A 13773-nucleotide genomic window follows, 5' to 3' on the forward strand; every position below is an offset into this window, starting at 1 on the left:
GCACAACAACCCAAGACTAAATGATTTCAGTGATTGACTGCTACCAACTTTGCAAATTCCACTTGCATAGCACATTCAACATTAATTTTTGTTATATCAGTAACAATTTTTTTTTCAATTGGGGGCCCTCTTTATTTCGGGGCCATGTGCTATGGGTCTCTTTGCACAGGCCCATAACCGGCCTTGGTTTGCTATGTATGAAGGATCAGGTTCTGTTGGGCCCATATTACCACACGACGCATTGTACTTAGGGCACCAATCCAAGATCAATAAATCAGCAAGAATATGCAAAACGGCTTAATTGGAATAAACAAGGAAAGCATCACCAAGCATATCAATCAAGGAGATACTTGCCAAAGATACACCTACAGAACAGGGAACAAGATAAATCAAGAAGATCTTATACATCTCAAATATATTCCGAATATATTTGTAAACCCTAGAGATCCCTAGGTATAAATAAGAAGAATTAAGCATTTTAACACTCATGTACGTTCGCATATACTTAAATATAAACAATTTTCTCTACTTTTATCTACGGGATTGCATCCCTACTGAACAAGGAAGCTTGCCCTTACTCTGTATTGTATCTCTAAACTCATCTTCTTTATATAATTGATAATTTACTGCTTACTTATTGATTACTTATTGATTTATCATCGTTCTTAGTTGTTTTATATGCTGTTGGTAGAATGATTGTTATTACCCCTCAAACCTAGCAAATTCTTAGATGTCTTTATTGAGATTTGCCTAAACAATTTGGCGCCCACCGTGGGGCTGATAATCAATTAACCTACCAATTCGCCAAAAAACCAAGACAAACACCATGATTGGGCAACCAATACCCTTTACCATTGCCGAAATTAATGAAGGAATGAACGCATTCCGCCAAACTTTAGACCAGCAGAAAAGCCAAATTGAAACACCGCTGGCTCAAAAAGTCCAAACTGAAGCCAAACTCACCAGCCTTACCAAACAAAATGAAGCCCTTCGTAGCCAAATACAATCAGTCGCATCTAAAACCGTTAACACCAATAGAAAATAGAGAATATTCAAATATAGAAAGAAAAGAAAAAAGAAAGACTTCTTCACCCGAAAGGGCCTTTTTAATTCCCACGGCCTGGCCTAATCCGTCCCTCGCCAGGCCCTTTTGTTTTAACGGATTCATAGAATCTAGACTAAAGAAAACTATTTATTTGATTTTGATAATGATAAAAAATGCTTGTTATTAAAACAAAAGCACAATAATAAAATAGAACCAACAAAGAGCACTGAAAGTATAGCCATGCAGCTTGACATGTTCGGAACCTTTCACACCCCTAACGGGGAAAAAAGATCTAACAACAGGGAAGCAACCCTGTATCTAGACTTTTTGGATGCATGAAAATTCAAGAAGAACAATCAGGAAGGAGCCGAAGAGGGAAAGGTAGAGAAGATGGTCAAAGAATACCTCAAGGCGATCGAAGCCAAAATCGCCAAAATTCCTGGAATGCCGAAGCCCATGGAAGAGGAGGTAGCAGATGGTTATATAGAATCTCCTTTCTCAGAAGAGATCGCCATGGTAGAAGTGCCGAAGAGGTTCAGCACGCCCAATATGACCATGTACGATGGAACAACGGACCCCGATGAGCATGTATCCCTTTACAAGCAGAAGATGATGACAAGCTCAATCCCTAGAGACATCAGAGAGCCTATTATGTGCAAAGGCTTTGGAGCCACGATATCAGGTCCAGCTCTAACTTAGTTCATTAATTTAGATAATGGGACAATTCGATCTTTTGTAGGAATGGTGAACCTATTCAAGATCCAGTTTGCTAGCAGCAGAAAAATCGAGAAGCAGTCTTCAGACTTGTACCGTGTTGTGCAGAGACATGGTGAATCCTTGAGAGATTATCTTAACAGGTTCAACAGGGAAAAGATTGGGATACATAAGTGTAATGCTCCCACAACAATCGAAGCATTCAAAAGAGGATTTCTAGACCATAGTGAGCTCTACAAGGAGTTGACCAAATATCCCTGTACAACCTTTGAAGATGTGCAAGCCAAAGCTATGGCTCAAGTCAAATTTGAGGAAGATGCGTATGCAAGAAAGACTCCCGAGCCAGATCGCCAGTCAAGAAGGAACAACAATTTTCCTAGAAGGGATCATCGATTCAAGCCGTATCATCGTTCCCGCTTTGATGAGGGATCAATCAATGCTGTCGAAGAAGAATTTTCTGATTGGAGGGAAGATCCTGAACTCCCACCTAAGTTACATGAGTATTGCTTCAATGTTAACCCTGCAGGAGTAATTAGGACCCTAAATAAGATGGGAGATACCGTGCAATGGCCTAGGAGGAGTTACAGGCCTGGAGAGAAGAAAGATCCATCCAGATGGTGTGATTTCCATTCAGATATCGGCCACACTACTGATGAATGCGTCGCTCTCAGAAAGGAAGTTGCATACCTGCTAAAAAAGGGCTACCTCAAAGAACTCTTGTCGGATAGATCTAAAGCTTCAGGGAAAGAAAGAGAATCTAAGCAAGGAGGTCCTCCACCTCCGCCTCCAATTGTCAAAACCATCTGTTTCATATAAGGAGGATCGAAAGTATGTGGTTTAACATACTCATCAGCAAAGCGGCATGCAAAGGAGAGTAACAAAGATCAACCTGACAAGAAGGAGAAGTCTAAGATAGACATTCCCATCATGTTTGAAGAAAGCGATGTGGTAGAAGGCCATCATGACGGCCTAGTGATTTCACTCCCAGTTGGAAACTGCATGATCAAGCGAATCCTAGTTGACAACGGAAGCTCTGCAAACATCATCATGCTTGATACTCTGAAACATATGAACATAGACGAAAAGAACATCGTCAACAAGTCAACAATGTTAGTAGGATTCAGTGGGGAAACCAAGAAGACAAGTGGAGAGATTACATTGGCCACGTACGCAAAAGGAATCAACCTACAAGTCAAGTTCCGAGTGATTGACACTCTATCTTCGTACAATATGATCTTAGGCAGACCCTGGATACATGAGATGAAGGCCATCCCCTCTACGTACCACCAAGTCATTAAGTTTCCTACTAGGTGGGGTATTCAAGAAATTAGAGGAGATCCTAGGGAAGCCAAGGAATGCTACAAAATCGCACTAAAAGCAACATTTGCAGAAAAGAGTTTAGCATAGCAATCAGAGGGTCAACTGAGCCAAGAAAAGTTGAGAATAGCAGAAGAACAAGAGTTGAACCCCAAACATCCAGACCAAAAGGTCAGAATAGGATCAGAATTGAAGTCAGAACTCAAACAACAAATATATGACTTTTTAGAAGAGGAAAAAGGTGTATTCGCTTGGACCCACGAAGACATGAAAGACATCTCTCCATACGTAATTACTCACAAGCTGAATGTAGATCCACTACAAACACCAGTAAAGCAGAAGAGGAGGAAATTTGCGCCAGAAAGGAACAAGATTATTAATGAAGAAATCCAAAACCTATTGAAGACTAGAAAGATAAGAGAAGTAAAGTACCCAGAATGGATTGCTAATGTAGTAGTAGTCAGGAAGAACGGAAAATGGCGCATCTGTATAGACTTCACAAATATCAACAAGGCGTGCCCAAAAGATCCGTTCCCTCTACCTCATATTGATGCCATACGCCACAACAGGGCATGAATTACTATCCTTCATGGACGCGTACAGTGGTTACAATCAAATCCTCATGCACAAGGATGACCAAGAGAAAACTGCTTTCATTACTAGTCAAGGAATATACCGCTACAAAGTAATGCCTTTTGGATTAAAGAACGCAGGAGAAACATATCAAAGGTTGGTGAACAAGATGTTTGAAGAGCAAATAGGGAATACAATAGAGGTCTACATAGACGACATGGTAGTTAAGTCCAAAAAGGCAGAAGATCACGTCAGAGACCTTAGAGAAGCATTTGCCATCCTGAAGCAGTATGACATGAAGTTGAACCCCACAAAATGCACATTTGGAGTACAGTCAGGAAAGTTCCTAGGATACATGGTTACGCAAAGAGGAATAGAAGCCAGCCCAGACCAAGTTAAAGCCATCCTAGACCTAGAGCGACCAAAGTCAAAGAAGGATGTACAGAGCTTAACAGGGAAAATTGCAGCATTGAATAGGTTCATTTCAAAATCTTCAGACAAGAACGGAACCTTTTACGAAGTACTGAAGAAGAATAAGGAATTCAAGTGGGAACAAGAGCACGACGAAGCATTCTAGAAGCTGAAAGAATACTTGGCCAACCCGTTGATTCTTTCTAACCCTAAAGAAGGAGAGCCACTCCAGCTGTACCTCGCAGTGTCTGAAGGGACGATCAGTGCAGCCCTCACAAGAGAAGAGGATAAGGAGAAATTCCCAATCTACTACGTAAGCAAAACCCTACTCAGTATGGAAACGAGGTATGCGTCATTAGAGAAGATCATTTTATCCTTAGTTACTACTTCAGTAAAGTTACGCCCATACTTTGAAAGCCACTCCATACGAGTACGCACCAACTACCCCATCAAAGCTATCATGAGAAAGCCAGAAATGTCAGGAAGGATGGAGAAATGGGCCTTACATCTGAGCAGGTATGATATACAGTACGAGCCCAGGACCGCAATCAAACCACAAGCCTTGGCAGACTTCGTAGCAGACTTCAGCCCAACTCTTGAGGAAGAAGCACAAAAAGAGGTATTGGCACTACAGGAACCAAAAGCTACACAGAAATGGATACTCCATACAGATGGCGCGTGGAGTAGGCCTAGGAGTAGTACTAACATCACCCCAAGGAGACAAGATAGCATAGGCAATAAGGCGCAACTTCAAGGCCACCAATAATGAAGCTGAGTATGAAGTGCTAATTACAGGATTAACAATTGCAAAGGACATGAAGATACAACATCTAGAGGAAATCTCAGACTCCTTACTCATGGTAAATCAAATCAATGGAGAATATGCAGCAAAGGATGTCAAGATGATAGCCTACCTGGAAGTCACAAAGAAGCTCATTAAGGAGTTCAAGGAATTTAAGATAGATCAAGTACCCAGAAACTTGAACACTGAAGCAGACGCCCTAGCAAACTTAGGATTGAACACTGAAGCAGACGCCCTAGCAAACTTAGGATCAAACATCAACCCAGAAGAATTCGGGGCTATCCCCCTAGTGCACGTACTCTCTCCAGCCATAGAAAAAGAATCATCTATGAGCATCTACGAAGTTCAAGCAAGCCCTACAGAGAAAGAAGACAACAACTGAACAACACCACTGAAAGAATATCCCTTGGACGAGACGAAACCAACAGGGAAAGTAGCAGCTCAAGCACTTGCTCAAAAAGCCTCCAAGTACTGCCTAATCAGCAATGTACTCTTTAAGAAATCTGCAGCAGGCCCCTTCTTACGATGCCTAGAAGAAAAGGAAGCACATCAGGTTTTACAGTCGTTACACAGCGGGGAATGCGGAAATCATTCTGGAGGAAGGAATTTAGCCAACAGAGCACTTAGAATGGGGTACTACTGGCCCAGCATAAGAAAGGACGCAGCAGAATTCGCCAATAAGTGCCTAGCATGCCAGAAACACGCACCCTTAACACACAAGCCATTAGAAGAGCTACACCCAACACTGACACCTTGGCCATTCATGAAGTGGGGAATGGATATAGTGAAACTACCCCCATCATCAGGATAGAGAGTATACTTCTTGGCAATGACAGACTTCTTTTCAAAATGGATCGAAGCAGAAGCATACAAGGAAATCAAGGATAAGCACGTCATCTCGTTTATAAAAAGAAACATCCTAAGTAGATTCGGGGTACCAGCAGAGATCATTACAGACAATGGATCCCAGTTCATCAGCAATAAGACTACAAAGTTCTGTAAGGAATGGAACATCTCCCTCATCACATCTACACCTAGGTACCCACAAGAAAATGGACAGGCAGTCAAGCAATAAAGTCTTTATAAATAACATGAAGAAAAGGCTGGAAGGAGCAAAAGGGAAATGGGCAGACGAACTACCCAACATACTATGGGCAGACAGAACAACTCCGAAAGGCGCCACAGGCCACACCCCATTTTCATTGGTGTACGGATGTGAAGCAGTGATCCCAACAGAGGTAGAGGTCCCCACAGCAAGGTACGGGTTAATGACAGAAGAAAGGAATCAAGAAGAATTAATTCACAACCTAGACACAGTGGAAGAACTTAGAGAAGACGCAAAAATGAGAATGGCAGCATATCAGCAAGAAGTAGCAAGATCCTTCAACAAGAATGTCAGAACAAAAGTCTTCAAGCTGGGAGATTGGGTTCTCAGAAAGGTATACGAAAATACCAGGGAAGTAAACGCAGGGAAACTAGCACCCAACTGGGAAGGACCTTTCGAGATCATTAAGGTGGTAGGCAATGGAGCCTACAGACTCAGAAATGCATAAGGAAAAGAGATACATCGAAGCTAGAATGCAACACACTTAAAGCTATATAATTTCTGAGGAGCGAAGGTACGTAGTTATCATTTCAATTTTGTCTCTTTTTACAAAAAGAAAAAACACAAAAAAAAACAGAAAAGCAAGCAAAAAACCAAAAAAAAAAAAAAGAAAAATAGAAAAACATAAAAACCTCCAACAACCAAAATCAGCACGAAAGGTACTCCTCTCTACTCACACTTTGTCAATTCAATTTATGATCATTACGAGTACTACATTGGCATCGAAGGGCCGTTGGGGAAACCCACGGTCACCCGTCACACTATTCTGTTTTGCAAGGAACAACACCTACACTACTAAGCAAGAGTGTAACATGTCATCACAGAGCAACGGTTAATCTGCCCTGCAAGGAACAAACCAACTGTCCCCATAGAACAAACAAACACATGTAAGCAACACTACATTCATATTACAACTGTAATACAATTGTAATACAACTGCAATACGATTGTAATACAACAATGATACAGTAAGAAACATAAATACAAGATCATCATAGCAAACAAGGCAGAATTACTTTGCAACTGGATAATTTGTCTGTTTTGTTGCTTTGCAACAAATTATCCAGCTACAAGATCCCTATGCCTAGCACGTTCAGTCTTCAGAGCATCAGTAGCAGCCTTGCACTTGTCAGAAAGGGAATCACGCTCCTTCTTCATAGCCTCATACACCCGATAAACTCTGACACTTTTCCCAGTACGCCCAAACAGGACTGAAGGCTCTGTAGAATACGGAATCAAGTAAGAGATGCGCAACCTGATATAATCATGATTATTAAATTTTGTTTTTTTCTTTTTTGGGAGTGTACCATACCTGGAAAGACTGCACAACAGCCTCTTGAGAAAGATGAGCAAAAGTCTGTGAGGATTGACGATCCTTGAAGGACGGAAACAGTAGGGTATCCACATGCGGAGCCAAGGATTCAAAAGAGAAATCAGCAGCGTCAACATCAATAGTCACCTCCAACTTCCTCTTAAGGCCAGTACGATGTGGAGGTAGAGGAGGACCGCTCTTTGGAGCAACCGATTTGAGAGGAACGACCTCCGTAGTTTGAGGAGAGGAACGATGTTTAAGGCGACCCAAGAGAGAGGACGAGCTAAGAAGGTCATGAGACCTTAGTGACCTCGAAGTATCTACAAGGAACATGGCAGAATTCAAAAAAGAATTCAGCAAGGAACACAACAAACATACTCAGCAAGGTACATAACCACCTCAGAAAGGACAAACAAACTGGAAACCAACTAAATTATTAACAAGGGCAAAACAGACTTGCAACAAAATACATCTACAAGGATTGACACAACAAAACACAACAAGCACATCAGAAAAGAGAAAAGCAAACCTTGAGACATAGTTGGGGCAACTTTCTGCTCAGAATCAGAATCGTCTAAGGACTTGATTGGGATAACCGCCTCTGGCTGCGTCAATTTGATGAAGGACCTCTCGTCTGCACTCAACTCGTACAACTTGTCTATCAGGGACGGAGACTGAGAACGCTGCTTCAATTTACTCACTGCAACCATCAAGCAAATAAGCCTAAATCAACAAAGAAGGAGAGCATAACACAGGAAAATAAGAAAACAAAATACCTTCAGCCTCAACAGTGTCAATAAAAAAATCACAATCATCACCCAACGAATCAATCCTCACAAAGAAGAACTTGTGATACCACTTCTTGTCAAACGCCTTCTCTAAGTCAGTCACCAAAGGACCAACACCATCTTTCAAACGTAGACCAACCCGACCCTTACCACTGGTCCTGATAGTATAAGGATAACACAAATCCCTCACATCAAGTTCTAAACCCAATTTTGCACTCAGCAAATCTAAAATTCTCAAAACCCTCCAGGTTTGGGGCAATAACTGGCAAGGCGAAACCCTAACCTTAGATAGAAATTGGCGAACAAGAGAAGAAAAAGGGAAAGTATGCCCAATCACAAAGGGGTACTCAAAGAAGCACACCCAACCAGGGGCAATCCAGTCAGCCCTCTCCCTAAAAGATCGGATTTTCATCACAACCCAATCAGGAAATCGCGCAACGGCAGCGATATTCTGTACTTCCTCCCTCGTCACAGTAGAAGGGTACATATCTTTAGCAGGAAAGACGTTTTGCGCAACCAAAGTCGGCTTCTTAACACCCTCATCCACCCCAGCAAACACCACTCTTACAGAATCACCCATCACAAAGCAAAAAGAAAACAACAAAGTAAAGAAACAGAGGAAACAGAGAAGAGAGAGAAAATACCTGATGAAAATTGAAATTGGGGCAAAGCAATGAAGTGATTAGACAAGAGCCTGCACACCCAATAAATACCAAAGAAAGAAATAAACTGCCATTTACAGTTATCGAGAAAGTTGCCTTAAAACCGCCACCACGTTTCCTATTTTGCTAACCGTTGGAATAGTTTCTGAAAAATTCAAAAATCCTTATAATAGTTTCTTTAGGTAATTTTCACTTCCAATACTTGAAAATAAAAATTAGGGGAAATTGTTGGGCCCATATTACCACACGACCCATTGTACTTAGAGCACCAATCCAAGATCAATAAATCAGCAAGAATATGCAAAACGACTTGATTGGAATAAACAAGGAAAGCAGCACCAAGCGTATTAATCAAGGAGATACTTGCCAAAGATACACCTACAGAACAGGGAACAAAATAAATCAAGAAGATCTTATACATCTCAAATATATTCCGAGTATATTTGTAAACCCTAGAGTTCCCTAGGTATAAATAAGAAGAATTAAGCATTTTAACACTCATGTACGTTCACATATTGATGTATCCATTTTATATAGTAATTTACCCCCGTCCCTTGGTCATATTTAGTATTTTTTTTGGCTCTTTCGAGCCACTTTTATTACTAATTTGTGTTTTCTAGTGTTTTCGTTGCCTTTGTTGAGTTTTGTAGGAAATTGCGCCTTTGGAGCGTTTTCTCGGGTTTTTCATGGAGCGACTACGGGAATTAGAAGTGCACGACCATCTTTGAAGCCCAAGGCCGATTAGAGTCATCGAGCCGGTGATTAAGGGCTCGGTAATTGGGATCCCAAGGTATTTGGACCGAGTATTCAAGACCCGAAGAGGCAATCCGGATTGGGCCGAGAAATCAAGCCCAATCGAAGTCCGAGCCTCAAAGTGAAGCAAGGGCCCGATCGGGCAACCTCTAGCACGATCGGGCGCGGCGCTGCTGGTGCTGTGCGTGGCTCATAGCGCGCCCGATCGTGCGAGTGTCTAGCAAGATCGGGCGATGCTGCGGAGGAGGAACGCGAAGAAAAAGGCGGGCCCGATCGGGCGGCCCTTCGCCCAATCGGGCGCGCATTTTTATAGGACCTGATTAGTTTAGTCTTAATTTTTGTTTTAGAAAACGTTTAAGTAGGATTTTTGTACGAAATTTTGATTATCTTCTTTCTTAGACTTTCTCTCTCCTTAGGATTTTTCTCTCTCTTAACTCTTCTCTCAACTCTTGTTCTTAATTATTTCAATTAATACAGATTAGTTTGGTAACGATTTCTCTTCTCTTAATCTTAGTTATTTATTTTACTCCTTCCATCATGACTTGTTTTATTGCTTTGATTAGTTTAGTTTTTACTATGTGTGAGTAGTTTTATTTCTAGGGTTATGGGGATCCATAAATAATATGAAGGGGTAATTTATTGTTGTTGATTGTCAATGCTAGATTAATTTCCTATTGATTGATTTAATGCTCTATGACTAGATTTTCGCAGATCTTTTATGCATGAGTTTAACAATATTGATTCGAGATTTGACAGATGAGAATTGATGTTTAGGTCTAGTTTCAATAGGCAGGTTAATTTATAAATGGTTAGGTCGAGATTCGAAAGATGAGATTTAATACCGGTAAATTAATTGTGTGATTATAATACGTAGCGAAAGCCCTTTATAATCGTATTAATATATGCATTGATGAATGATTATTGTATTCTACCCTGGAATATTATTTATTGGTGAACCTATGCCCTAGATCCTTTTATATATTATCCTCTCCTTATTCTTAATCTTCGTAGCTTAGTTTTACATTCAAATTCACATATTGGTTACCTAATAATCTAGATTATAATAGTTAATTAGGAATAGAAAGGCTTGTTTCCTTGTGGAGATCGACCCTACTTCCCTATCTACATTAGTTATAGGACTTAGGAATTACTTTTGATTAGGGGATACGACTTTACCCTGTCACATATACTTAAATATAAACAATTTGCTCTACTTTTATCTACGGGATTGCATCCCTACTGAACAAGGAAGCTTGTCCTTACTCTGTATTGTATCTCTAAACTCATCTTCTTTATATAGTTGATAATTTACTGCTTACTTATTGATTACTTATTGATTTATCATCGTTCTTAGTTGTTTTATATGTTGTTGGTAGAATGATTGTTATTACCCCTCAAACCTAGCAAATTCTTAGATGTCCTTATTGAGATTTGCCTAAACAGGTTCTACTTGTCCGCAAAAAGGAAATTACCATTTACCATACGTCCGTCCTCAATTGAAGAAAATTCAAGACAATATGTAGCTCCACTTGAGAGATTTTATGAGATGGAGAGTGTTGTATAATCTCTTTTGTTATATCTTTTGTTTATCTTCCATGAAATCTAATAACTTAATAAGAAAATACTATCCCTTACCCTGTGGACGTAAGTTAGGTTGTTTGAACCAAGTATATCTGTGTATTCATCTCATCTATTTCTCCTTTATTTTTCAACTTTACATTTTATATATTGTATTCTATGTTTCGCGCATATCAAATATATAACCTAAATCTATCGATCTCTTGAGCTATTATTCCTGCACTTTCAATTTAGTTTCATGTTAAGAGTTTATTTGGATCGTATTATGTATGTAGTATCATAATAAGTAGGTTCGTTGTGTTAATTTGAAGTGGATTCAATTAGTATTATATACTCCTGGAGTACAATGGATCATGGTACTCCTTACAAATATGTTTGAGTTATTTTGCGTACACTTTTTGTTATTTTGCTTAAATGTCGTGTTATTTACTTATTTTGTTACAACAATATGTTATTTACTTATTTACTTCAACCTCCATTCATGATATTTTTAATTTACAAAATAACAAGTACTTATTTATAAATAACATGTATATAAATTGAAATAATAATAAGTTTTACATCAAAATAACATTAGCAGCTTTGAGTTAAAAGAGAATCGAACACTTCAAGAGGTACTAAATTTCTTGACATGAACACATTTGAACCCTTAAATGACTTCAAATTAATTAATTTCTAAGAAACCCAGAAAATTGGAAGAAGAAAAGAGGAGAGAGAAAGTGTCTTTGATTTAGAATTGGAATAGTGAGAGGAAGAGAGAGAGTGAGAGGTTGATTTTTGGGAAACCCAGAAAATTGGATGAAGAAGGGAAGAGAATGTGTGTGATTTTGAGTTGGAGTAGCTGAGAGAGGAAGAGAGAGTATGGGAGGAAGATGACTGAGAAAAAAGGCAAAATAACATACATTTATTTAAAAACAACATATATATAAATTGAAATAATAAGAAGTTAATATCAAAATAACATGAATTTATAAAATCTGGAGTACCATGTGCACGGTACTCCAGGAGTAAGATAGAAATTGCGGTATTGAGTATGAACCATAAAACTTTTTATTGAGCATGAGCTAAGCATATTATATTTAAATGATCTAATCATTTATTATTGCGGGATATATTTTGGGAATATTTTAGGATAAATTTTATATCATAATTTATGCCTTAGAATATCTCTACGATATATTTTTGGTAGTTTCCTAATCCTATCATAATAGGGTTAAGCTTGTATTATATATGTGGTGGAGAGTAATCAATACAATCAAGTCATTGAGTTTTATTCAATTTAACATGGTATTAGGGCAAGGTTTATTTTTTGAGTTTTTTTTCTTCTCGTAACAATGGCTGGAGATGATATTCCACCTCCACCGCCACCCCCTTTCACAGAAATTAAACCAAATTCGTCATTTTACCTTGGGTTGCAAGATCGACCTGGGATTTTATTACCCCTACACGACTCAAAACTGATAACTATGATGATTGGGCTGCGGATGTGCAGACTGCTTTGGAGGCTCGACGAAAATTCGGGTTCAAGGGTGGTATTATTAATTTGGCATGGTTTATAATTATTTCTCAATCTTAAGGATTTTCTTATGAGTGCAGAGTGCTTATTTGCACAAGTTAGTAAGGAAGGAAGAACTATTTGGAAAAATCTTTTGCTGGTCATAAAAAATAAAACAATATTTGATTATTCCAAAAAATAAAAGAAGTTTCGTCCCGAAACATAGCCAAAATTAAAAGAAATCGATTTTAAATTCTTAGACTCATGCACATCCTAACCAGACTCAAGATCATAACTAACTTCAAGAAATACTCAAAATTACTCAAAAATGACTCGTAAAGTAAACGCACGAAACTCTATCGCCCTCTACCCCCTAAAAGGAGTTATGTCCCCGTAACTTGACCCAGACATTAACTCATTAAAAATCAACACTTTATCAACAATCAACAATCAAAGTAAGGATTTTATTTAATTAATTTATAAAATATGTAAAATTATGATGCAATATATTATAAATATTAAATTAATTTATTAAATATGTAAAATTATATTTATCGACTTACTGGTAGTAGTGGAGACCAGAGGAGGATTTTATAAGATAAGGTAATATTTAATTCTTACTCCATATTAAAAGAGAAAAATTATAAAATATTTGTGTAAGTGGGGTTTGTTTCGGGGTTTTCTGATGTCCTGCGGGAGAGTTACAATTCCGAGACTGGAACCGGACGCCTGTACCTGCAAAACAAACGGATGCTCCGGATGATTGGAGATCCGCCTCCGACGGTCAAGTTAGTACTTGATTAAGGAGTAATTAATGCGGAAATTAAAGTGATTGGGTCTCTCTAGGTGAGAGTGTTTAATGTGTGTAATCTGCGTTTTTAGCGTAATCTCCCTTAATGAGGATTAAGGGAGGTATTTATAACCTCGGGAAACGTGTCAATCTAGGTTTAGGTTAACCTTGGGCTGATTGGGCTTCCCTCGGAAGTTGGGCCTAGGTGACCGGTTATCCCAAGTGTCATGGGAAGGACACGTGTCGTGTCATAATTGGTCCATAGTGGACGGATCATTGCTTGACACGTGGCAGGCTCCTATTGGCCCATGTGACGGACACATGGCGGAACCTGATTGGTCCACTTGTCAGATGGTGATTGGTGGGGAAAAATCCCCTAATCATTTGCCCCTCACAGGTGGCACGTGACTGGTCACGTGTTACCTGTG

At 39.3% G+C, this 13773-nt stretch overlaps 1 protein-coding gene across 1 annotated transcript; it reads left to right on the plus strand.

The window, feature by feature from the left end:
* The first annotated feature begins 1435 nt into the window (after positions 1-1435).
* LOC110688923 lies at positions 1436-3166 on the plus strand. Its single transcript, XM_021865673.1, has 3 exons — positions 1436-1727; positions 1785-2528; positions 2613-3166. The coding sequence occupies exons 1-3, from the start codon at positions 1436-1438 to the stop codon at positions 3164-3166; spliced, it is 1590 nt and encodes a 529-aa protein (XP_021721365.1).
* Positions 3167-13773: the final 10607 nt, after the last annotated feature.

This window comes from Chenopodium quinoa, unplaced genomic scaffold (genome assembly GCF_001683475.1).
Source record: "Chenopodium quinoa cultivar QQ74 unplaced genomic scaffold, ASM168347v1, whole genome shotgun sequence".
NCBI classification, from domain to species: domain Eukaryota; kingdom Viridiplantae; phylum Streptophyta; class Magnoliopsida; order Caryophyllales; family Amaranthaceae; genus Chenopodium; species Chenopodium quinoa.

Coding starts and splice junctions, on each gene's coding strand:
- LOC110688923 (XM_021865673.1), top strand. CDS start 1,436: ATGGTCAAAGAATACCTCAAGGCGATCGAAGCCAAAATCGCCAAAATT. Junction 1,728..1,784: donor CTTTGGAGCCACGATATCAG/GTCCAGCTCTAA, acceptor GATCTTTTGTAG/GAATGGTGAACCTATTCAAG. Junction 2,529..2,612: donor AAGAGAATCTAAGCAAGGAG/GTCCTCCACCTC, acceptor CATACTCATCAG/CAAAGCGGCATGCAAAGGAG.